General features: G+C 32.9%; 1 protein-coding gene across 2 annotated transcripts in view; it reads right to left on the bottom strand.

The window, feature by feature from the left end:
- Nucleotides 1-3,428: 3,428 nt before the first annotated feature.
- Nucleotides 3,429-24,327, bottom strand: part of LOC143072399 (solute carrier family 22 member 6-A-like) — a 31,303-nt gene continuing 10,404 nt past the window's right edge. Inside the window, exons 4-10 of one of the 2 annotated variants that reach the window (XM_076247312.1) lie at nucleotides 21,080-21,282; nucleotides 19,654-19,827; nucleotides 18,242-18,376; nucleotides 16,807-16,892; nucleotides 7,850-7,970; nucleotides 6,307-6,379; nucleotides 3,429-4,769 (exon numbers count right to left, since the gene is read on the bottom strand). In XM_076247312.1, coding sequence (XP_076103427.1) covers nucleotides 4,554-4,769; nucleotides 6,307-6,379; nucleotides 7,850-7,970; nucleotides 16,807-16,892; nucleotides 18,242-18,376; nucleotides 19,654-19,827; nucleotides 21,080-21,282 — 1,008 coding nt within the window. In that variant the 3' untranslated portion in view covers nucleotides 3,429-4,553. Of the gene's footprint in view, nucleotides 4,770-6,306; nucleotides 6,380-7,849; nucleotides 7,971-16,806; nucleotides 16,893-18,241; nucleotides 18,377-19,653; nucleotides 19,945-21,079; nucleotides 21,283-24,327 lie in introns of both variants that reach the window. The other variant, XM_076247311.1, reaches the window with a different exon arrangement.

Consider the following 24,327-nt stretch of genomic DNA (forward strand, 5'->3'; position numbering starts at 1 on the left):
AGTTCTACCTAGAACTGATTTAGACAGTTCTACGTACCCTAGAACTGATCCTGACAGTTCTACCTAGAACTGATTAAGTCAGTTCTACCTAGAACTTATTCTGACAGTTCTACTTAGAACAGTTCTAGGGTAGAACTGTTCTAGGTAGAACTGTTTTAGGATAGGTTAGAACAGTTCTATGACAGTTCTTCTGACAGTTCTAATGAGAGGTTAGAAGTGATCTCCACTGTAATAGGAGAAATAAAGGTAATGTCAAAAAAAGGAAGAAATTTATTACAGAAATCGCTCAAATTTTACATTAATTTAGTTTAAGTACAGCTTATATGGAAATTATATTAAAAAATATAGGTCACCGATGAGTTAAAAAAGATATTTCAATTTTAAAGCCAAACAATGGCATTTTCCACCAAAGGGAGATAATTTGGAACTTTTTCAATGATGTATACATTTTAAAAGGCATCTGAGGCCAACACGAATTGTTTGTTTTGACTGATTTTTGTACCATATGATAAGTAACAACTACAAAAGGTAACAAATAAAATTTGAAATGAAAAATAAATATTTTTTTTTCTGAAATTTTTATACCCTCGAGCCTCCTTAAAACACATTTAGTTTGGTATATATGTGTGCGTGTTCATCAAATAAGCATGACTTCGATACAAGATACAATATGCTTTATTTCAAAAACACTCCGTCACATTGACATGTGAAACAAGAGGTAAATTACAAAATACAATCACATACAATCAAATAAATAAATAAAACAACTTAGAAATATTATATTAATTATAATATTTTAGTTAACTTTGAAATGAATAAAGACACATTTTTAAGTACGTTAATATTAGTCAATGACAGTAGTCCAAGGTCATTCTCAGAAACAACATCAGGAGTCGATAGATACTTGTAGTTCCTAGTACATGTATGCAAAACGTCCTTTTTAAAGTTAGTGGGAAAACTAATAAAAGAAAATGCAAAAAGTAATCCTTCAAAAAAGACCTAAACTCATGTCACAATCGTTTGATGTTTTGTTAACTTTGATATAGTGAATAACGGTGTTCGCACCTTCAAGTCTTCAACCTTTTCAGAATCTGAAATATCATGAGTAATTTCGTTGTTCGTACCCCAAAATGAAAATAACGTCACGTCATCGGTTGGATTTTCATTGTTTATGAAATTTTTAACCAATCACGATGTTTTGGTGTACACTTTTGATAGTATGTACACAGGATGAATTAGTTTCTGAAACGGCGAATTTATTGTACGTTTAAGTGAACCACCCTTTATAAAAATCATACTTATGTATAAATGGTAAATTTCATCATGCGAATATGAATTTGTAAGACTCGTCTAATCTGGTAACTGTTCCTGGTCCAATTAATGCCAATGTGACAATGGCTCCAACCCGTTCCTTGGTGCAAGCTAACATAATAGTACCCAAATTGCACCTCTTTAGCAAAACTAGCAGTGGAAATCTCACAAGATTTCTGTAAGATTTCCTAGAGACTAAACAACTTGTATTTTTATGATTTGATACTATGCACATCTTTCAACATAGGTAAAACTATTTAGATATGCACAAAACGTTCACAGTTTTAACAATAGATGAAGTGTTTAATGAAAAAGCAAAACGTACCGAAACATCGCCATGCGACGTCATCAAATTGTCATCCTTTTAAAATGAGCAAATACAATATGTTACAAGTATTCGTTTCTTAAAAAATGAAGAGTAATCATGGACTAATATCCAATTGTTCAAAATGTTTGAAGAAATTAAACAAAAGCTCTGTTATTCGACGTTTGACGCTGTGAATTTAAGCATGGATGCAATTTGGGTACTCCTCATAATAAAATTTACAAAATCATTGATGAGTTAAAGGTCAGTTAAGACCAATTTTCTATGGAATCAACATTAAATTGGTGAAACCTGGGAACAGTATACCTTACTGTCAAAAAAGGTGCAAGTTTGGTTACCCTGACGTTATAGATGGAACGGCGGACCAGTTTAATTTCAAAAGAGTTAGAAAATTAACTTTTATATTTATATATACCTTTTCTACCTCACTCGTAGAGATCTAAAATAAAATATAAACCGGAATCAAAATCGGAATCCTTCCGGTGTAATCGTTTAGTAGAGAATGATCCGTTTTTTAAATAAAATATATAAATGCGTAAATTGACGTTGGCGTTTATGTTGTATTCTCACTTTTGACAGCATATCATACACTATAAAGTTTATTTTTTTAAAGTTTATGTCTTTAATGAAATTGAAGGATACGGCGTTGCAAACGGAACTGTATGTAAAACCGAGTATACATCGGAATAACTTGACTTGTATCGTTTATAAACATTTTCTAAAAAAGATTTTATTACTTTCATTATTATTACCAGCTGTTTACTAAACCCAATCTGAATGCCATGTGGATATTTCTGCTTTGTTTCTTCATTCAATCAGAGACATATACAAATGTGTATATATGTCTCTGATTCAATACTGTATGTGCCTGACTTGTAAAGTTGACAGCTACCAGTGGTGACGATACGTGCATATCACGAAAAGGATCTGACAGCAAAGCCCTTCTTTTACCTCTTCTCTTTTATTGTGTAACTGAACTGAAATTTATTCCTTATGGAAACCATGTTGGTGCCTGTGATTCAGCACGCCATTTTCTTTGAATCAAAACAACCCTTGTCATGAGTTTTGCTATCCCCGAATTAAACATACTTTTGTTATAACTATCAGCACTTAACATCTATACTGTACAGTATAAAAGTATAGTTAGTGTTACTAGTGGACTAATTTTACTAATAGATCTCCACTAATAGTGGCTAATATTGCAGGATCTGGTGGTTGGTTTTAAAATTTGCTCACGCATCGTTGTCAATATAATGGAATTTGATGCGACTGTAATACAACTGAGAGGTTTAGCTAGCTATAAAACCAGGTTCAATTCACCATTTTCTACATAAGAAAATGCCTGTACCAAGTCAGGAATATGACAGTTGTTATCCATTCGTTTGATGTGTTTGAGCTTTTGATTTTGCCATTTGATGACGGGCTTTCTGTTTTAAATTTTTCTCGGAGTTAATTAGTATTTTTGTGGATTTTTTTTTTACATTAGTTTTTCGAGCATTCTTTCGTTCATTTGACTGATTATACTTTTAACACATTACTCAATATGTACAATGGCAGGGGAATGATATTAGACCATAACATTTCAAAATTTGCACTAAAACGGCCATGAATTCAAAACTGTTTGCCTGTGCAATTTCTTTCATTTTCTGTGAGTAATCATGCAATTTCTTTCATTTTCTGTGAGTAATCAATTTGATTATGTTAATATAATTGGCACATTCAGAGGTTGTTGAGTCAATATTCCCGGAGATACTTATGTGGGCCTCCGGTGAAAGTAGTAATTAAACATAAATCATAATAGTAGTTCATAAATTTTGTTATTTGCTGCTTCAGTATTCAATAAAAACAAACAAAGTGGTTCATAAAACATACGACATGACATAGAATAGATTTGTATATATTAAATAAAGGTGTATTACTTGTCCTAGTTTAATGAAAACAATTCTGCTATCACTTTGAATCTATTTTAGACACTGCATTCTTATACTCTGCAAACTTAGTGCCGGAAAATCTGATCATCATACACCGTGCATTGGTAACAAAAGTGGGGCGAAAGATACCAGAGGAACAGTCAAATTTATCCGAGCAAACACTGCGCATTTTGAAATAAAGACTTGGTTAAGATATAGTTTATTAAATCATTATTACCAAGCACCATTATATATTTTTTTTCAAATATACTGTTAATAGTAATGAGACTCTTTGAGAAAATTTTCTATTTGGAACATGCTTTTCCGTTATTTACACAAAAGAGCCGACCGTATACTGATGACACAGTTTTTTTTTGTACACAGGAACGTTACAAGTATGCGCTATTCAATGAAAGTAAATGTAAGCAAATATAAAACTTAAAACAATAACATTCATAAATAAAGTCGATACAAAGATTTAAAAAAGTCATTTAATAATGCACGATGAAAATAAGCCATTCGTTCATTAAAATAAGGAAAAAGACACAATATGCATCAACAGTGGAAAGTTTGTAATTTACACACAAAAAAATAAACAATAAGCTGTCTAGTGACTGAGGCGGAACAGTATTACTGATTATAAAAACAGGCTTAATCAAGAAAAGAGAAAAAACTACACTCCTTTATCGACTTTTTTTTTCTTTTCACATTCAATGGTGAAAATGGAAGATGCACGCTGATGATTTCAAACGGCAAATAAATTTCAGTCACCAAAAAAATTAGACACACCATAGCTATTAACAAAATATTACAAAAACATTCTACTTAACATTACATTAAACAAACTAGATAAGACGTCTCAACACAAACCTGACTTAAAACCGTTGGTGATCACAGATGCTCCGATATTGGTATAAACTTGATCAATCGATAACTACACAAATATTCCAGCTGTTTGCGCCAATATTAATGAAACATTTATAACCAATTATCACATGTTATTAACATCATATTGCATCATTAATGTTATTTTTCAAGTTGTGTGTCTTCTTTGAACATCGACTGAAGGTACATGAATTATTATCTTTGTACCAGGAATTCAGCTCTGTAACTGTTGTTGGTAGTTCACGTCCCATAGTCTCAGGTAGAACCAATAAAGAAAGGGTGACAAATAAATTTAAACTAGCAAACACTGCTGCTGGGCCCCATGGAACAATGTAAGACTGAAAAAAGTATGTAACAAGTGTTTAATTCTTCGCTTCCTCATGATACAAATAAATTAGAAAGATATAGCAAAATTGTATCAATTACCACTGCATTGTAAAAACTTAAACATTAAGAACATATAATAATTACAGTGACTTCTACGGGTGTTTTTTCTTTCTTTTTTGTATTCCATACCTGTGGTGGTTTGTTTTTTTCGTGATTTGGTTTTCCCTGATTTGTTTTGTCTGAGAAATCTGTAAGATTTTTGTTGTACAGTTAAAGCAAAGTCTTTTAAAGCATGTATGTCTATTTGAAATGAAATACAACCTGTCAAGTTTGTTATATTCTTAAAATCCTAGTAAAAAATGAATAAGGACCACAATAGACGTATTTACACTTGTATGCAAAGTTGTCCGCCATTACGTAGAATCACACAGGTTCCCGTAAACTTTGACATAACAATTCAAAAAATTTGACGTCACAATGAAAAAAAAATGATTGTTGCTTGACATCAAAAGGTTATCCGGAGGCGATCTAATGTCATTTTGAGAAAAAAATCACCTGAAATATGTTTATTATTTTTTAATATTTATTTAAGCTGCTGTGTTCTTCAGACTTTTTCCCTATCAAGTGCATTAAAGTGCTATTTTAAAATGTTTTTTTTTAATATATTACCTCTCTTGAAGCATACGACTATGCATCAGTTTTTCGTAAACTTAGTAGATGTTTTACTTACATGTTTTCGGTATACATTTTTACGTGGTAAAACAATGATTACAATAGATTTAGTTGCAAAAATCGGACACTGACCATTACTGAAACTTTCGTCAGCACCAATAATTGTGATATGACAAGAAAGACAACGTGTTCATTAATAGTGTGAGGTCCATGTAAGCTCCTTCTGTAAAATATGGAACAGAACACAACAACGGACATCTGTATGTATCGAGGAAGGGACGAAGACCACAGTGAAAAATATAAACTCACGTTTATCAAAAAAAAAAAATGACATGCTGTAAGAAAACATACCTTCTTGAATACTTTAGTATAACAACTGACGAAACTGATAGGATATTGGCAATAGACAAAATATACTTAATATTTTAGGTCCAAGAAAATATTAAAAAAATATAAGTTAGAGTCGAGTGTTTGTGGTTGGTGTGATTCTGTTGTGCTATTACTCTCTAGTAAATTTGATGACTCGTGTTTCCTTTTTTGTTTAACATTAAATAACATCATAACTAAAAGAAAAGGTCGTGAAGACAAACAACAATCTTTAAACACTACACAGACAAAATCGAGTAGCAAAATTTTATAAAAAAATCTGGGTTGAAAGTGCTACGGCATGGCAAAAACGAAAAACTACGAAAAGACAAACCACGGTCTACAAAACCCAACGATAAAAATTTAAGGGACTGACCAACACGAATCCCACAAAAAATCGGGGGTGATCTCTGGTGGTCCGATATGTTTAGATACAAAGAGTGTAGTGTTTCAGTGTGTAAATAAACCACTCAGTATCGTTGATATGATAAGTTGAATGATTATACTCACAAGAGTCATAGCGAATGGTGACAACATGGATCCTATTCTAGCAATAGTTGATGCAATGCCTAAACCAGCATTCCTGAAATATATTAAATACTTAGGATACTGTTGATGCTATGCTTATTTATGCAGAATTTCTTAAATATAAACCTACTCTATGAACAAAAGATGCCATGCCAAATCCAACATCTCAGAAATAAACATACTCTATGAAGAATTGGTTTCATAGCTTATCAGTATTTCTGAAATATAAACCTAATCTAAATACAGCATTTATAAAATATGTACCTACTCTATGAATAATTGGTGTCATGACTAATCCAGCATTTTAAAACATAAACAGTACATATCTTGCCTAATCAACTATTTTTATGCGTTTACTTTTCTGCATTGGCTAGAGGTATAGGGGGAGGGTTGAGATCTCACAAACATGTTTAACCCCGCCGCATTCTTGGGTAGGTTCCAATGGTGTGGTCACGTTTCTCCAACATTTTATATTTTTATGTACCTCAGAAATTAGTTGATGCAAAACAATATCCAGTATTTCTGAACTATAAACCAACTCTAATAGCAGTTGTCTTGATGCAAAACAATATCGAGTATTTCAGAACTATAAGCCAACTATAATAGCATTTGATGTCTTATCCTAAATATCTAAAATATAACCATACTTTATGAGCACTTAATTCGATGTCTCACCCAGCGTTTCTGAAACATAAACTTACTGTAAATTCAGTTGATGCCATGCAGTATCCAGCATTTCTAAAATGTAAACCTACTCTTCAAACAGTTGATGTCTTAAATATCTGAACTAAACCCCGTTTCTATGAAGAATTGATGATATGTCTAATTTATTTTACAATATAAACACACTCTAGAAACAGTTAATGTCATTTCTGATCAGCATTTTAAAAATACTAACTTTCTCTAAAGACTGTTAATCAAGTATTCCTGAATTAAAATCTACATTAGATACAGTTGATGCCATGCCTTATCCATCATTTCTGACATATTAACCTACTCAAGAAACAGTTGATGTCTTATCTGAAATATCTGAAATATGAATCTGCTCTTTGAACAATTTATGCATTGCCTTATCTTGAATATTTGAAGTATAAATCTATTCTTTGAAGAATTGATTATATGCCTAATCTTTTATTTCTGAAATATACAAACTCTGAAATATGACTTTACTCTAGGACCTTTTGATACCATATAAACTACTTCATCATGTCTGAAATATAAATCTACTCTTGATATGATTGATGCCAGGCCGTATCGGTAATTTCTGAAATATAGACCAAAATTGGAAACATCACATGTTGTTATCGTTTATCATATCTAAATTATACTGTTTCAGGTTCAGCTATGCTTTTGTAATCATCTCTTCAAATATAAAAATAAGATGTGGTATGATTGCCAATGAGACAACTGTCCACACGAGACCAACATGACACAGACATTAACAAGTATAGGTCACCGTACGGCCTTCAAAGTTTGTATTTTAAAATTAGTGATAAATCTCATTGATTTACGTTACATTACATACCTTAAATTCGTAGGATATAATTCTGATGTATATAGAAACACTGTACTGAACGATCCTGTTATGGCAAATCTTCCAAGCAATGCGAAGACTGTTCCTAATACTGGTACCCATTCATTTTCACCTGAATCAAAAGATGTAAAAAGTGAACATAAGCATTATAGAACAAAATCATTGAGAACATGAAACCGTTACACTCTACATTATCCAATTAATCGATTTCCCGTTTTCCAGTAAACCTAATACTCCTGGTAATGGCAGCATAGACGTTATAACCACAGTGAAGATCACTTCTAACCTCTCATTAGAACTGTCAGAATATTCTGTCATAGAACTGTCCTAATCTGTCCTAGAACAGTTCTACCTAGAACAGTTCTACCCTAGAACTGTTCTAAGTAGAACTGTCAGAATCAGGACGGGTGCCACATGTGGAGCAGGATCTGCTAACCCTTCCGGAGCACCTGAGATCACCCCTAGTTTTTGGTGGGGTTCGTGTTGTTTATTCTTTACTTTTCTATGTTGTGTCGTGTGTACTATTGTTTTTCTGTTTGTCTTTTTCATTTTTAGCCATGGCGTTGTCAGTTTTTTTTGGATTTATGAGTTTGACTGTCCCTTTGGTATCTTTCGTCCCTCTTTTCTAGGTAGAACTGTCAGGATCAGTTCTAGGGTAGAACTGTCTAAATCAATTCTAAGTAGAACTGTCCAAATCACTTCTAACCGTAGAACTGTCAGCAGAACTGACTAAATCAGTCAAGACTGTAGAACAGTTCTAAATGACGTCACTGCAGTAAGGGCACTTTAGAATTTAGAAGAAATAAATCACTTCCAATTACTTTGCTATATAATAGCAGATTTTCTATATTTTTTTACTGATCAAACGTTACATGTACAAATATCGAAGTGAATAGAAGGTTATCCAACTCATCGGAGAAATATTTTTATAAGATTGCATACGGAAACATCATTGTTTACGTTTCTTCGTTCTCCGTTTTTAACAGTCTCTTCCTAAATATAACTGCATTTAATTCATGGAATTTTAATCGAAATTTACCTTGTTTGCCTTGGATTTACATTCATTTAAGATTCTGTTTTGACAAATGTTCAAACGAAAATTGTACAGTGGATGAATTATGGGATATTAATGAAAAAAGTGTTGTACAACGTAAAAAAACTATACATTTGCACCATCTCGTCAATTTAGCCAGACTTATCCATAACGATTATAAATGATATCTGGGAGTCTGCAACTCAGAAAAATATACTGGATCTGAACATGAATGAAACATTTGCCCCTGGAAGTTCGGCTACAAACAAAATCATGCATGTTTTTTTGCCTTCTTCGAATTATATTAACAGTATACTATTCCAAGAAGAGAACTTCCCATACATGTACTTTTTATTTTATTTTTAAAATAAAGTATATGAATCAGTCATGTGACTGTTGGATGATGCCATTAAATAGTTTTGTTTAAAAAAAAAAACCATCACAAACTACTGACTTAAACATGTTCAAAAGTCACCCTAGCATGTTTAATGACGGTTCATTATTATGGATACAGAGAGGAAATAATGGGACGCTAAATTCTTAGATATGGTATAAATACACCTTGTCGCTATTTGTCTGCCATTACTGGATATCACACAGGTTCCCGTAAAATTTTGACGTCATAAAACAAAATATCTGACGCCACAATGGAAAAGTCATTGTTGTATGCTTCAAAGGTCCAAGAGGCCGGGTCAGCCAGGATTAGCGATAAGCTGTATTGTGTCATTTTTATCATACGATCCGTCCTCACATAGAAATAATATTGGTTTACCATGTTTACAATGAGGCCATATACATGTATATTTACATGATTAAGTTAAAATAAGTTCAGTTTTGATTGATGCGGTCAAATAATTTTGTTAAAACAACTCTCACTCAGTCTGATATATCGAAACCACTGAAATTTGTTTACAATTCAATATTTTGAATAAAAAGGAGACTTGTTGATATTCTAAATTGATGTGGAAATTTTTTTGTAGCCAATGTGTTCCAATATTCATTGATATTGCTGTCATTTGAATTATACAATCCATCGTAATATGTATTACTATAAGTGATTTAATATGCGGCTATATACATGATATACATTAAGATTTAAATAACAAAGTGTAATTATGGTCAGTTTTGGTTGATGCTGTCACATATGGTCAGTTTTGGTTGATGCTGTCACATATGGTCAGTTTTGGTTGATGCTGTCAAATATTGTCAGTTTTGGTTGATGCGGACAAATAATTTTGTTATATTCATGAGTCAGTCTGAGATATCAAAACTACTGAAATTAGTTTACGATTCAAAATTTTGATGAAAAAGAGGACATGCTGGCACTATAAACTGATGTGAGCATAATTTAATTTTCCAATATTGCTTTCATTTATATTAAACAATCCATCCTGATATAAAAATATACGTGATTTACTTTGCGGCTATTAAGATTGACATCATATACATAATAAAGTGCAAATATGGTCAGTTTTGGTTGATGCGGCCAAACTATTTTGTTATACCAGTCAGTCTGAGGTATGAAAACTACTGATATTTGTTTATGATGCAATATTTTGAATAAAAAGAGGACATGCTGGCATTCTAAATTGATGCAAATGAAATTAGGTAGCATTGTGTTCCAATATTTCTATCATTTGTATTTCATGATTTTACAATCCATCCTTACATAAAAATATTACAGATTTACTATGCGACTATAAGAGTTACATAAAAAAGAGCAAATATGGTCAGTTTTGGTTGATGCGGTCAAATATGGTCAGTTTTGGTTGATGCGGTCAAATATGGTCAGTTTTGGTTGATGCAGTCAAATATGGTCAGTTTTGGTTGATGCGGTCAAATATGGTCAGTTTTGGTTGATGCTGTCAAGTATGGTCAGTTTTGATTGATGCAGAAAAATAATTTTGTTACATGATTACATGTTACTGTCAGTCTGAGGTATGAATACTACTGATATTTGTTTCTGATGCGATATTTTGAATAAAATTAGGAAATGCTGGCACTCTCAATTGATGCGAGAAAAAAAAATTATGGTCACTGATTTCCAATATTGTAATTATTTATATACTACAGTCCCTCTTGACCTAAAATTATAACTGAACTACTAGCTGTGCAGCTATTTAGATTTACAGAAATAAAAAGCAAATATGGTAAGTTTTGGTTGAAACGGTCAAAAGATTTTATTATACGACTCAGTCTGAAGTATGAAATCTACTGATATTTGTTTACGATTCAATATTTTGAATTAAAAGAGGACATGCTCATTGGCAGATCAAGGGGGGGGTCAGGAGTTGGAATCTCCTTTTTTTGACGATCAATGCATTTGAATGGGAACTTATAGTTGGAACCCCCCGACCCCCCTTTTTAAAATGGCTGATCTGCCCCTGCATGCTGGCACTATAAATTGATGCGAACAAAATTGTTTTCCAATATTGCTGTAACTTGTATAGTACAGTCCCTCTTGACCTAAAATTGAAACTGAAGTACTGTGCAGCTATATAGATTTGCAGAAAGAAAGAGCAAATAATGTCAGTTTAGATTGATGTGGTCAAAAGATTTTTGGTAACAGGTCCGTCCGAGGTATGAATATTACATTTGGTTAATGAGGTCAGATAATTTTGTTATGTGATAACGAGCCATCCTGACTCCCAGAATAACAAATGTAAAACAATTCAACGGCCTAATTTATGTACAAAAAATGAAAGAAAAACAAATATTTTATGTTACACATCAACAAAAGAAAATCACTGAATTACGGGCCCCTGACTTGGAACAGGCACATACATGCAGAATATGGCGGGGTTAAACATGTTCTCTTGCCGATTATAAATCTGAAATAAAACCGGCAAAATAGCAAAACTCTATATAATATTAATCGCTATTTTGCCGAAGCCTTTATATTAAGACAAATATTTCTTAAAACTTATAAATCAATTCTAGCCGTAGAATTTATAAATCAATTTTAGCCGTAGAATTTATAAATTAATTCTGGCCGTAGAATTTATAAATCAATTCTAGCCGTAGAATTTGAAATCAATTCTAACAGTAGAACTGTTCTAGAAGTAGAACTGACCAAAGATTTGGTCAGTTCTAGCTAGAACTGTCTAAAACTGTTCTAGGTAGAACTGACCAAATCAGTTCTAGCTAGAACAGTTCTAACCTAGAACTGACTAAAAGGTGTCAGGCTGACAGTTCTACATACTGTTCTAGAACAGTTCTCCTGACAGATTCTGACAGAATTTAGAACTGATCTCCACTGTAGTTCAAATTTTCATTTCAACAATTTAAAAAAAAATCACTCTAGTAGGCTCTTTATCTTGAGATACAGCTGAATATTTGCTTATTTGTAGTACATTTATTTATGATTAAATATTTTTTTATATTATACAACCCCCATGACCCAAATCAAATTTATTGGAAATTTCATGGATTTAGAACTTTAAATCGCTTTTTGGGTTCATTTACTTTTATTTATTGGTAAGCTTTATCTCATTCACATGTGGAAGAATTAAGGCATTACTGGAGTTAAGTCATAAAGTAAAGAAGTTCCATCGATTATTATTGCAGTTAAAAATTATTTTTAATTAGTTCAGTAATCGCACATCAACGTTGGGGGTATTATACAACTCGTCTGGAAGGGTTATTGTCCGTAATCGAGCCCGAGTTATCTTTCTTCTTTCGAAACCGTAAACAAATGGCGGCCAAAAACTACGTGAACGACAGTCTCGATTTACAAGTATTTTTGCCAAGAATACGAAAACGGAAACGGGTTTTGAAAGAAAATAATTCAGTAGATCATAGAAATAGAATTTTGAAACACACGTGTGCTTAAGAAATGTTGCCGAATGGAAGTGAAAGTGATATACGGTAGGCAATGATAAAAATCATCTCCCGACTCCATCAATCTACGTTTTCGACACGCGTTTTTAAGGTAAACTGCTTCTCACTCTATGAAGAGGTTACGGACGCTCAACCTATGATATTTATCTACATTTTATCAAAATTTGACCGCACAACTCGCTACGGTTCCCGAGTTTTCAATGACCAAAACTACGAGGTCGTTTTTCCTGAAGCACATGTCAAATTAATCCCGGTCAGGCAAACGGCTCGTGCAAATAAATTTCGGCCAGGGAATCCCGCGAAAAAAAATAATTCAGTAGTGAAAATGTTAAAACGACTCGCATACCTGCCAACTGTCATTATTTGCGGGGGATTTCCCCCATGAAAGCTCCCAAATGGAAATTTTGAAAGAGCAATTTTGTCCACAATCTTAACCAAAACAGTTAGTTTTATGAACGCTACAAGCTGTCAAAAGTATGTGAAGAAGCCTAAAAACAACATTAAAGTGCATTTAAAGGCCCCCTTCAAGGTAATTTGGGATCACAAAAGTCCTCTTGCACGTAAAATCCCAATGGGCATTTTGAAAAGTTGGCAGGTATGGACTTAGTCGGATATATATATCCAAACTACTGAAATTTGTTTACAACTCAATATTTTGAATAAAAAGAAGACTTGCTGATACTCTAAATTGATGTGGAAAGTTTTTTGTAGCCAATGTGTTCCAATATTCATTGATATTGCTGTCATTTGAATTATACAATCCATCGTAATATGTATTACTATAAGTGATTTAGTATGCGGCTATATATATATTAAGATTTACATAACAAAGTGTACATATGGTCAGTTTTGGTTGATGCTGTCACATATGGTCAGTTTTGGTTGATGCTGTCAAATATGGTCAGTTTTGGTTGATGCGGACATATAATTTTGTTATATTCATGAGTCAGTCTGAGATCAAAACTACTGAAATTAGTTTACGATTCAAAACTTTGATTAAAAAGAGGACATGCTGGCACTATCAACTGATGTGAGCATAATTTTTTTTTCCAATATTGCTTTCATTTATATTAAACAATCCATCCTGATATAAAAATATAAGTGATTTACTTTGCGGCTATTAAGATTGACATCATGTTCATAATAAAGTGCAAATATGGTCAGTTTTGGTTGTGCGGACAAATTATTTTGTTATACCAGTCAGTCTGAGGTATGAAAACTACTGATATTTGTTTATGATGCAATATTTTGAATAAAAAGAGGACATGCTGGCATTCTAAATTGATGCAAATGAATTAAGGTAGCATTGTGTTCCAATATTTCTATCATTTGTATTTCCATGATTTTACAAATCCATCCTTACACAAAAATATTACAGATTTACTATGCGACTATAAGAGTTACATAAAAAAGAGCAAATATGGTCAGTTTTGGTTGATGCGGTCAAATATGGTCAGTTTTGGTTGATGCTGTCAAATATGGTCAGTTTTGATTGATGCAGACAAATAATTTTGTTACATGAGTCAGTCTGAGGTATGAAAACTACTGATATTTGTTTCTAATGCGATATTTTGAATAAAAATGAGCCAGTCCATGCGAAAAGGTACAAAAACGAAAAATTTACGAAATTCTAAAAAGTGTGCATAATTATTGGTAGTAGACTTATGATTTATAAAACACATTTACTTTCCCTCATATCATCAAGCTGTGAGCTTCACGCACCTTCGTGTGTTGAGGACCCCCCCCCCCCCCTAGTTTTATCAAGATTTTTAGTGAATTATTTCATATATTTCAATAATTTTCAAAGTACAGTTTAAATGGCTTGATTTGCCAATTGATAACGTTAAACCTGGTAGCAGTGGGGATAAGGCTCTCGCTTACGATGCGGATATCAATGCAATCAAACAGGGCAACGGTTCGAATCCCGTGCAACTAAGGTTGATTTATATGAGCCAGTCCATGCGAAAAGGTACAAAAACGAAAAATTTACGAAATTCTAAAAAGTGTGCATAATTATTGGTAGTAGACTTGTGATTTATAAAACACATTTACTTTCCCTCATATCATCAAGCTGTGAGCTTCACGCACCTGCGAGTGTTGAGACCCCCCCCTAGTTTTATCAAGATTTTTAGTGAATTATTTCATATATTTCAATCATTTTCAAAGTACAGTTTAAATGGCTTGATTTGCCAATTTATAACGTTAAACCTGGTAGCAGTGGGGATAAGGCTCTCGCTTACGATGCGGATATCAATGCAATCTTTCTTTAAACCTGTAGAACTGACGGAAATTATTGACTTTTGTCTCTGTAGTGTCATAATTTTTTGTAGTTTCTGGTCGGTATAGCATTAGTCCGGGGAACAAATGATTTTACACTTGCTCAAATACCAAAAATTCAGATATTTCTACGTCTTTTTCGGTTTTAGTTGACAAATTCGGGATAGAATTGACAATCTTATGAATGTTTACATTAATGTAATTTTTTTTCGGATAAAATCGTTTTTCAAAAATACTATAACAAACTTTGATAACGTGTCCTGTAAAGTTTACCAAAAGGACTTTTTGTACCTTTTCGCATGGACTGGCTCAAATAGGAAATGCTGGCACTCTCAATTGATGCGAAAAAAAATTGTGGTCATTGGTTTTCAATATTGTAGTTATTTATAAACTACAGTCCCTCTTGACCTAAAATTATAACTGAATTACTGTGCAGCTATTTAGATTTACATTTTAAAAAAAAAGCAAATATGGTAAGTTTTGGTTGATGCGGTCAAAAGATTTTATTACACGACTCAGTCTGAAGTATGAAAACTACTGATATCTGTTTATGATTCAATATTTTGAATAAAAAGAGGACATGCTCATTGGTGGATCAAAGGGGGAGGGGTCCAGGAGTTGGAACCCCCTTTTTTATAAATTGATGCGAACAAAATTGTTTTCCAATATTGCTGTAACTTGTATAGTACAGTCCCTCTTGACCTAAAATTAACTAAAGTACTGTGCAGCTATATAGATTTGCAGAAAGAAAGAGCAAATAATGTCAGTTTAGATTGATGTGGTCCGTCTGAGGTATGAAAACTACTCGTAAACAGATATTACATTTGGTTAATGCGGACAGATAATGTTGTAATGTGATAACGAGCCATCCTGACTCCCGGAATAACAAATGTAAAACAATTCAAATAATACCCCCCTCATAATACTAACGGCCTAATTTATGTACAAAAAATAAAAGAAAAAATTTATGTCATGTAAACACATCAACAAAAGAAAATCAATGAATTGCGGGATCCTGATTTGGAACAGGCACATACATGCAGAATATGGCGAGGTTAAACATGTTCTCTTGCCGATTATAAATCTGAAATAAAACCGGCAAAATGGCAAAACTCTATATAATATTAATCGCTATTTTGCCGAAGCCTTTATACATGTATTTAGACAAAGAGTTCTTAAAACTTATAAATCAATTCTATTCGTAGAATTTATAAATCAATTTTAGCCGTAGAATTTATAAATCAATTCTGGCCGTAGAATTTATAAATTAGTTCTAGCCGTAGAATTTGAAATCAGTTCTAACCGTAGAACTGTTCTAGAAGTAGAACTGTCTAAAACTGTTATAGGGTAGAACTGTCAGGATCAGTTCTAGGTAGAACTGTCCAAATCAGTTCTAGGTAGAACTGACCAAATCAGTTCTAGGTTAGAACTGTTCTAGCTAGAACTGACTAAAAGGTGTCAGGCTGACAGCTCTACGTACTGTCCTAGAACAGTTCTCCTGACAGATTCTGACAGATTTAATGAGAGTTTAGAAGTGATCTCCACTGTAGTTGTCGTAATTTCATGAAATGACATTTCCAGCTTTAATATTTTACAGTTTAGTAATCTGTTAACCTTACAGAATAAGATATATGAGGGAATACAGATAGATTGTAAATTAAAAAGATAAAAATGAATCTCTGAAGAAACTGGGCGTCTCTAAAAGTGTAATGTGCATTACATTTCATTGTTTACTTTTTTTTCTTTTTTCTTTGGAAATTGTTGAAAGTGTTATTTGATAAGAAGTCTATCAACTTACCACCATATGTTGTACAGACCATTGCCAAAACCATTGAAATTCCAGCTATACCATGAAATATTATTAGCATGCATTTTCTTCCTATTCTGTAATAAACAATTGAATAAGCAGTACATAACATTTATTCATATGTTGAAGTCATACACTGTAATAAGATCATTGAATATTGTTTTTATTGGTATAAATATTGATTTTGTTATCCGTAAATTTAAAGCAAACTAAATATTACTAGTATGTTATATACATATACACATTCATGGATCTACAATCTGTCGATACCTGTAACTTGGCATTGCACAAGGTCGCGGTTTTCTCTGACTGTTTATAACGTCTTTACACTAAATCCATTGGATGTTGGATGTGTACGGATTGATAGTTTAGTCTTAGATGCATGGTTTTTTATTAGTCGTAAATGGATTTGAACTAGCTATCAGATAACTGCGAGTACTCTCAGATCTGTTCCTAGTGTATTTTTGTTGTCGGGATGTACAAGTACCCGGCCACGTCCACTTGTATTTTTGTGCATCTGATGAGTTAAGCCTTTTTCAACTGATTAGTTCGTTCTTATGTTGTACTGTTATACCACTGTCCCAGGTTAGGGGAGGGTTGGGATCCCGCTAACTGGCCTTTGTTAGTCTTGTATTATTTTAATTTTAGTTTCTTGTGTACAATTTGGAAATGTGTATGGCGTTCATTATCACTGAACTAGTATATATTTGTTTAGGGGCCAGTTGAAGGACGCCTCTGGGTGCGGGAATTTCTCGCTACATTGAAGACCTGTTGGTGACCTTCTGTTGTTGTTTTTTTCTATGGTCGGGTTGTTGTCTCTTTGGCACATTCACCTTTTCCATTCTCAATTTTACATAATGTATGTGCCTGTCCCAAGTCAGGAGCCTGTAATGCAGTGGTTGTCGTTTGTTTATGTGTTACATATTTGTTTTTCGTTCATTTTTTTATATATAAATAGAGCCGTTAGTTTTTTCGTTTGAATTGTTTTACATTGTTATATCGGGGCCTTTTATAGCTGACTATACGGGTATGGACTTTGGTCATTGTTGAAGGCCGTACGGTGACCTATAGTTGTTAATGTCTGTGTCATTTTGGTCTCTTGTGGACAGTTGTCTTATTGGCAATCATACCACATCTTCTTTTTTTATATCTATATGCATTTATTTTGTAGTATATATATATGCATGGTCACTTATTGGACAGTTTTAATACTGTAAGATGGAACATCACTGTACTTCAACTACTTGTGTGCTATGTGTTTTGTGTTTTGTTGACAACTTACAAATATAATATATGCAAAGGACTTGAAATGCTAAAGATATGTTTTTGTTGTCGCTCAATAAGAAACAGAAGCATGCTAATAAAGACTAGTTATATTGATATAAAAATGGAGATGTTTTCATTTTACACATAATGAATATGATACCTGTTAACAAAAAGTTGTTGTACCATCGCAGCCGGATATTCAGCAAGGCAAGCTAGAATATTATTGAGATATCGGTCACCAGAGAGGGTCGATGTAGTTAGCATTAATCCATAGTATGTTAGGGAATTGGTGATCCTAAAATTACATGTGAAACTAACAATTTAAGTTTCTCACTATACTACAGTTTTAAAAATATACTCTGCACAAAAAAAAAAAAGAAACACGTAAGTCAAATTCATTTTTGAAATAAAGTTAACTATAGATAAGATAATAAAATAGAAAATAGTTAAGCAATGCGTTTATAATACAAATGAGAGTTAACCAAGAAAAATACACAGAACAGCACATTCTATATGCTTAACTTAAATTTACAACATTATAAATGCATCATTTTAAATATTCTCAAATACAATCTGCTTTCAATCAATTCAGTGTTTTCCTGTAAAATGTGCAATCAGTTCATGTCAGCTTAGTAGTACTAGCTATATGGTCGTGGGTTCAAAACACGGCCGGGTTAAACTAAAGACTTAAAACATTGGTATGTGCCTGCTACTTTTCTTATCACGCGACATGAACGTGAAAGAACTTATCGCCTCGGAGTCAAAACAATGTTTTATGATGAGATGAGATGTCATCCTAGGGGCGTAGCTAGGCTTCAGATCAACTGTAGGCACAAATCGGCAGGGGGTCTGGGGCCGCTCAAGGCCCCCTGCACTGAAGGGTACAGATCGGCGTTTGTTACGTTAAGGACACCAAGAAGTCTATCTGGTCTGTTGTCTTCAATACGCCAACGGGCTTTCCATCGTGCTATCTCATCTTCAAATTCTGTTTTTTTTCACCTAAATCCGAACGGTAAGAGTTGTAAATTTTGTCTGCTATTTCTGGATTCAAGTTCCCTAATTTGGCAATAATACGCATTAGAATTAAAATGTTTTTTTTTATTTATTTATTTTTCCAAAAGGGGTATAATCTGCAAATTTATGTATAGGCACGTGCCTAGTCGAGCCTTAGGTAGCTACGCCCCTGGTCACTCGCTGCGAACTATTACTCTGTGAAGAAGCACGTTAAAAATCAGGCTCAGCATGTCGGTCTAGTACTAAGCAGGATTAATACTAGTATTCATATTATATTATCATTTTTCGTTCTGAATATGCATTTTTAATATGCTGATGGATGTTTAAAAGTCCCCAATTATCGTTATCGTAGTTAGTATTCTTGAGATTAGAAAATGCAGACATGCTTTCAAATGGAAATGTAAGTGATCATGTTTTGTCTTTATAATTGCTTATAGATATTTTATGTAGAGTTAAAAAAAAACAGCTTTAAATTGTTCATATTCTATTAGCATTCAAGACTTAATTTAAGCGTATTGCAATTGTAAACCTACAATGTTACGGGTCGTTTAAACTCACCAAGCAATCCAAAGTATAATAGAACATCCCAGCATTCTTTTGTTCTTCAATATTGTGAAAATGCTATATTTATGTACTGTTGATTTTTCCTCTTCATCTGAATCCGCAGATTGGGCTGTTATTGTGGCATCTTGATTTTTTATTGGAATATCTTTTGACTGTTCAACTTCAATGCTTTTAATGACCAATTGATAATTAGTATTATTCGCCTTCGTGGCTTTTTTCAACAAATTTTCAGCTTTCTCAGTTTTACCATTAGCTATAAGCCATCTTAATGACTCATCTAAAAACCTACAATATACTTAAAATATACCAAATATGTAACAGGGTATATATTAAACCGATTACTTGCCGATTCATTGATATGGTTATATTTATAAATTTACTGTTTACAAATTTTTGAATTTTTTGAAATACTAAGGCTTTTCTACCTCAGGCATATTTTCCCTTAGCTGTATTTGGCAAAACTTTTAGGAATTTTGGTCCTCAATGCTCTTCAACTTCGTACTTTATTTGGCCTTTTTAACTTTTTTGGATTCGAGCGTCACTGATGAGTCTTTTGTAAACAAAACGCGCGTCCGGCGTATATACTAAATTTAGTCCTGGTAACTATGATGAGTTTATTTATTTGCCTGTTAACATTTAAAACAAATTTTAATATTTGGATAAAACGACAAATTTTCAATTCTGATTTTGAAAATATTTGGTAATACTATACATCGAATAGTTTAAGTATCTATAATATTTTAAGAAATTTGCAGCAATAATGATTATCAGCAGAACAAGGAAATAAAAATTAAAAAAAACAACGTAATAGCAATAATTGTATCATTTGAAATACTAAGGCTTTTCAACGTCAGGAATAGATTACCTTAGCTGTATTTGGCAAAACTTTTAGGAATGTTGGTTCTCATTGCTCTTCAACTTCGTACTTTAAGTGGCCTTATTTGGATTCGAGCGTCACTGATGAGTCTTTTGTAAACGAAACGCGCTTCTGGCGTAAATACAAAATTTAATCCTGGTATCTGTGATGAGTTTATTGTTAAACATTTTTCTATAACGATAACCAACTAAGATGAAGGAGATGGCTTAGGTGTTAAAAATACTTACTCAAAGTGCAAGCATGTAAATGTGCGACTATCATGTTTATATTATGAAATTAAGTTCAATTTATGTTTTGCCTGAAAGATAAAGTAGGGTCTCTAAATCCTTAAATAACCAGCAATTATTCAATACCTCAAAACAACATTTTGTTTATATTTTTTCTTCTCGATCAGACAGACATTCTTATTTATCTATCAAACTCTTCAATGTATTCATACGTGTAATAGTATTTGAAACTTTCAGCATCATTTATAAGAGAAAAGTGATTGTTCTCTTCTTTTCATTTCATAAAAATTGCACAGCCTAATTATAGTTTACTTACAACCAATCAAATAGTGTGTGACAAGTTATGATGGCTAGAATCAGTTGCATGTATCTCCATGTTAAATCCCGACACAAATAGCCAATCACTGATGTCAAGACAAGCCCTGTTGTCCATGCGGTTATATTAGCACCTTCAGCACGATGTCGTAGTTCCTTTGGGAGCAATTCTATATACAGAATTGTACATGTCATAAGACTTCCCTAAAATACAACAGCAATATTTAATTTAAATGCAGCATGTTTTAACAGTTTCAATCTACAGTGTCTAGAACCTCATCGTGAAGATGACTTTTTTCAGTTCAATAAATATAGGAAGATGTGGTATGATTGCCAATGAAACAACTCTCCATCCAAGTAACAATTTATTAAAGTAAACCATTATAGGTCAATTTACGGCCTTCAACACGGAGCCTTGACTTTCACCAAACAGCAAGCTATAAAGGGCACCAAAAATTACTAGTGTAAAACCATTCAAACGGAGAAACCAACGGTCTAATCTATATAAAAACGAGAAACGAGGATCACTTCTGAACCACATAAACAGACGACAACCACTGAATATCAGATTCCTGACTTGGGACAGGTGCAAACAATTGCAGCGGGATTAAACGTTTAAATGGTACCAAACCTTTTTCCTTTTCTGAAACAATAGTATAACATCACAACATAGAAAGACACACTATAAAATATCAATTGGAAGGCTTTATAATTCAATAAAAAAAAAAATGATACTTCGAACTCATGAAGTTTAGATAACGTGTTGTTTTCATTTATGCTACTGTTTTTTTTTTTTTCACTTTTAAATGTGCTGGGTGTAAATTGAAAAAATTTCCGTTTCATTATCTTATTGACTATACATGATTTCGTTGTTCGTACCCCAAAACAAAACAAAAGTCATGTCATTTGTTAAATATCATTTCTTGAACGTTTTTAAGCAATCCTTATGTTTTGGTGTCCGCTTGTGAAACCGGTCTCACTAATTAGCGACAAGAAGCATCAAGAAGCGACAAGAAGCGTCAAGAAGCGACAAGAAGCGTCAAGAAGAATAATATTAGCGACAAGAAGCGACAAGGAACTATTTAGCGACAAGAAAACATATTTTTTTTTTATTAAAATTACTTATTCCAAATAAATATTAAAAGAATATGCAAAAGAAAACAATTTTAATGACAAGAAAATTAATATTGATAGAAAAAAAAATGAAACATAGATCTAATTCAGTTGCTATATTTATTTACATGATATTTTATTATGTATAACAGCAAGTATTACGTTTACCCTGTCGTATCATAATATTACTTTTACTTGTGTTTTAGAACAATGATATATTTATCTTATAATTTGTTTTTAAAACTATCTTTGTACAATATATAATAAACTTGCAAAATGCATTATGTGTGTGCATCATTGTCCAGAAAATACATGCACAAATTGTGAAATACAAAAGAACTGAAATCAAACAAGAGGAAAACACAATTAAAATGTGATCTTTTTCATCATTTTATATAGTGTATTGCCTCATTTAACGATATTTATCATGTTTATGCATATTGATTGAAGATTAAAGGAAATCAATGACAATCTTGAGTTTTCCTTTTGCGTCAATTACTGTTTTTCAGGGGTATCATTTGCGCCAAATTTTATTTTCAAAATGTATCATTTGCGCCAATAATCGGAACTCATTTGCGCCAATTTACCTGTACACTTAACCTATAGCTGTACAATGTAACCTATGGGAATGCAACAAGAGTATAAATCTCAATAACCGAAAATTATACCATAGCTATCTATGGTATAATTTTCACAATTATACCATGGTTTTGTTGTGTATGATTTTCGAAAAGAAAAACAAAGATGGCAAGACCTGAACGAGGCCGTCTGAATTTTTTAATTGACATATGAACAACAGAGTCAATGTGGGGCCACTAAGCTAAACTGCCCGCTTTGCACCAGCCGATATAAATGAATGCCTAGGGTGGGAATCGAACCCACGTACACCAACTCCGTTGTCCCTATATTTTTAAATGAACAAAAAATTGTCAAGAAAAAATTTAAAAAAAGGTACAAATGTGTTAAAATTTAATTATCAAATTATACATTTTTATATAAGTTGATTTTCGGTGATTCAGATGTCTACTTAGATTGTAGTCCCATCGCCTCCACTGTACAGCTACATGAATATATTGCGTAAAAGGTTTTAAAATTGCCGAGGCAGATTTTTTTTTTTGGGTAGAAGGGAGTGGAAGGCATGCCCTTTTCAAGGAGCTTCATGTATGGTTGATGCGTAGTCCTTTTTATGCCCCACCTACGATAGTAGAGGGGCATTATGTTTTCTGGTCTGTGCGTCCGTTCGTTCGTCCGTCCGTTCGTTCGTACGTCTGTCCCGCTTCAGGTTAAAGTTTTTGGTTAAGGTAGTTTTTGATGAAGTTGAAGTCCAATCGACTTCAAACTTAGTTTACATGTTCCCTATGATATGATCTATTTAATTTTACTGCCAAATTAGAGGGTTTACCCCAATTTCATGGTCAACTGAACATTGAAAATGATAGTGCGAGTGGGGCATTTGTGTACTGGGGACACATTCTTGTTTTGTTTTTTTTAAATAAAGTTGACTTGCTAGACCCCTCCCTCTTTAAAAATCCTGGATTCTCATCCGATTTGATGTAAATCTAAACTGTTAACGAGGTTGCTTAAGTAATAACTATGTTTGAGAATTAAAAATAGATAGGTTCCTTTAAATGAAGCTGAACATAGGTTTCTTTAAATGAAGCTGAACATTTTTTTTAAATTATCTAGAATATACATCACATGCGATTTTAATCGTGGACATTTTGAAATCCTTGTTAATTAATGCATGACTTGGACTTCTGGTTCAAATTAAAACGTGGAACTTTTCATCCAAACTCACTAAAAGGTTCTTGAGATTCAAATTTCCAGAGAATTATAAAATTAATTAACAATAAAAATTTAAACATTTCGAACATTGAACATTTTGATAAAATAAAAAAATACACTAACCCTTTGCAGTTCAACTTTTAATCTGGGGTTCCGGAAAAGTTTTTAAATATCTCTTGCAGCCATATGCAGAACATCCAATTTCTTTTGTCTGTAACGTTACCCGTCACCAATGTAGATGTGCATCCATCGCTGTCGAAAAATCTTGTCTTACTGATGTTCCCGCTGTTTAAGAAGCCCGGGCTTATTTCAGAAAGAAGGCGGAGCTTAATGTGTAAGGTCCAAAAAGGG

This window comes from Mytilus galloprovincialis, chromosome 4 (assembly GCF_965363235.1).
Source record: "Mytilus galloprovincialis chromosome 4, xbMytGall1.hap1.1, whole genome shotgun sequence".
NCBI lineage: Eukaryota > Metazoa > Mollusca > Bivalvia > Mytilida > Mytilidae > Mytilus > Mytilus galloprovincialis.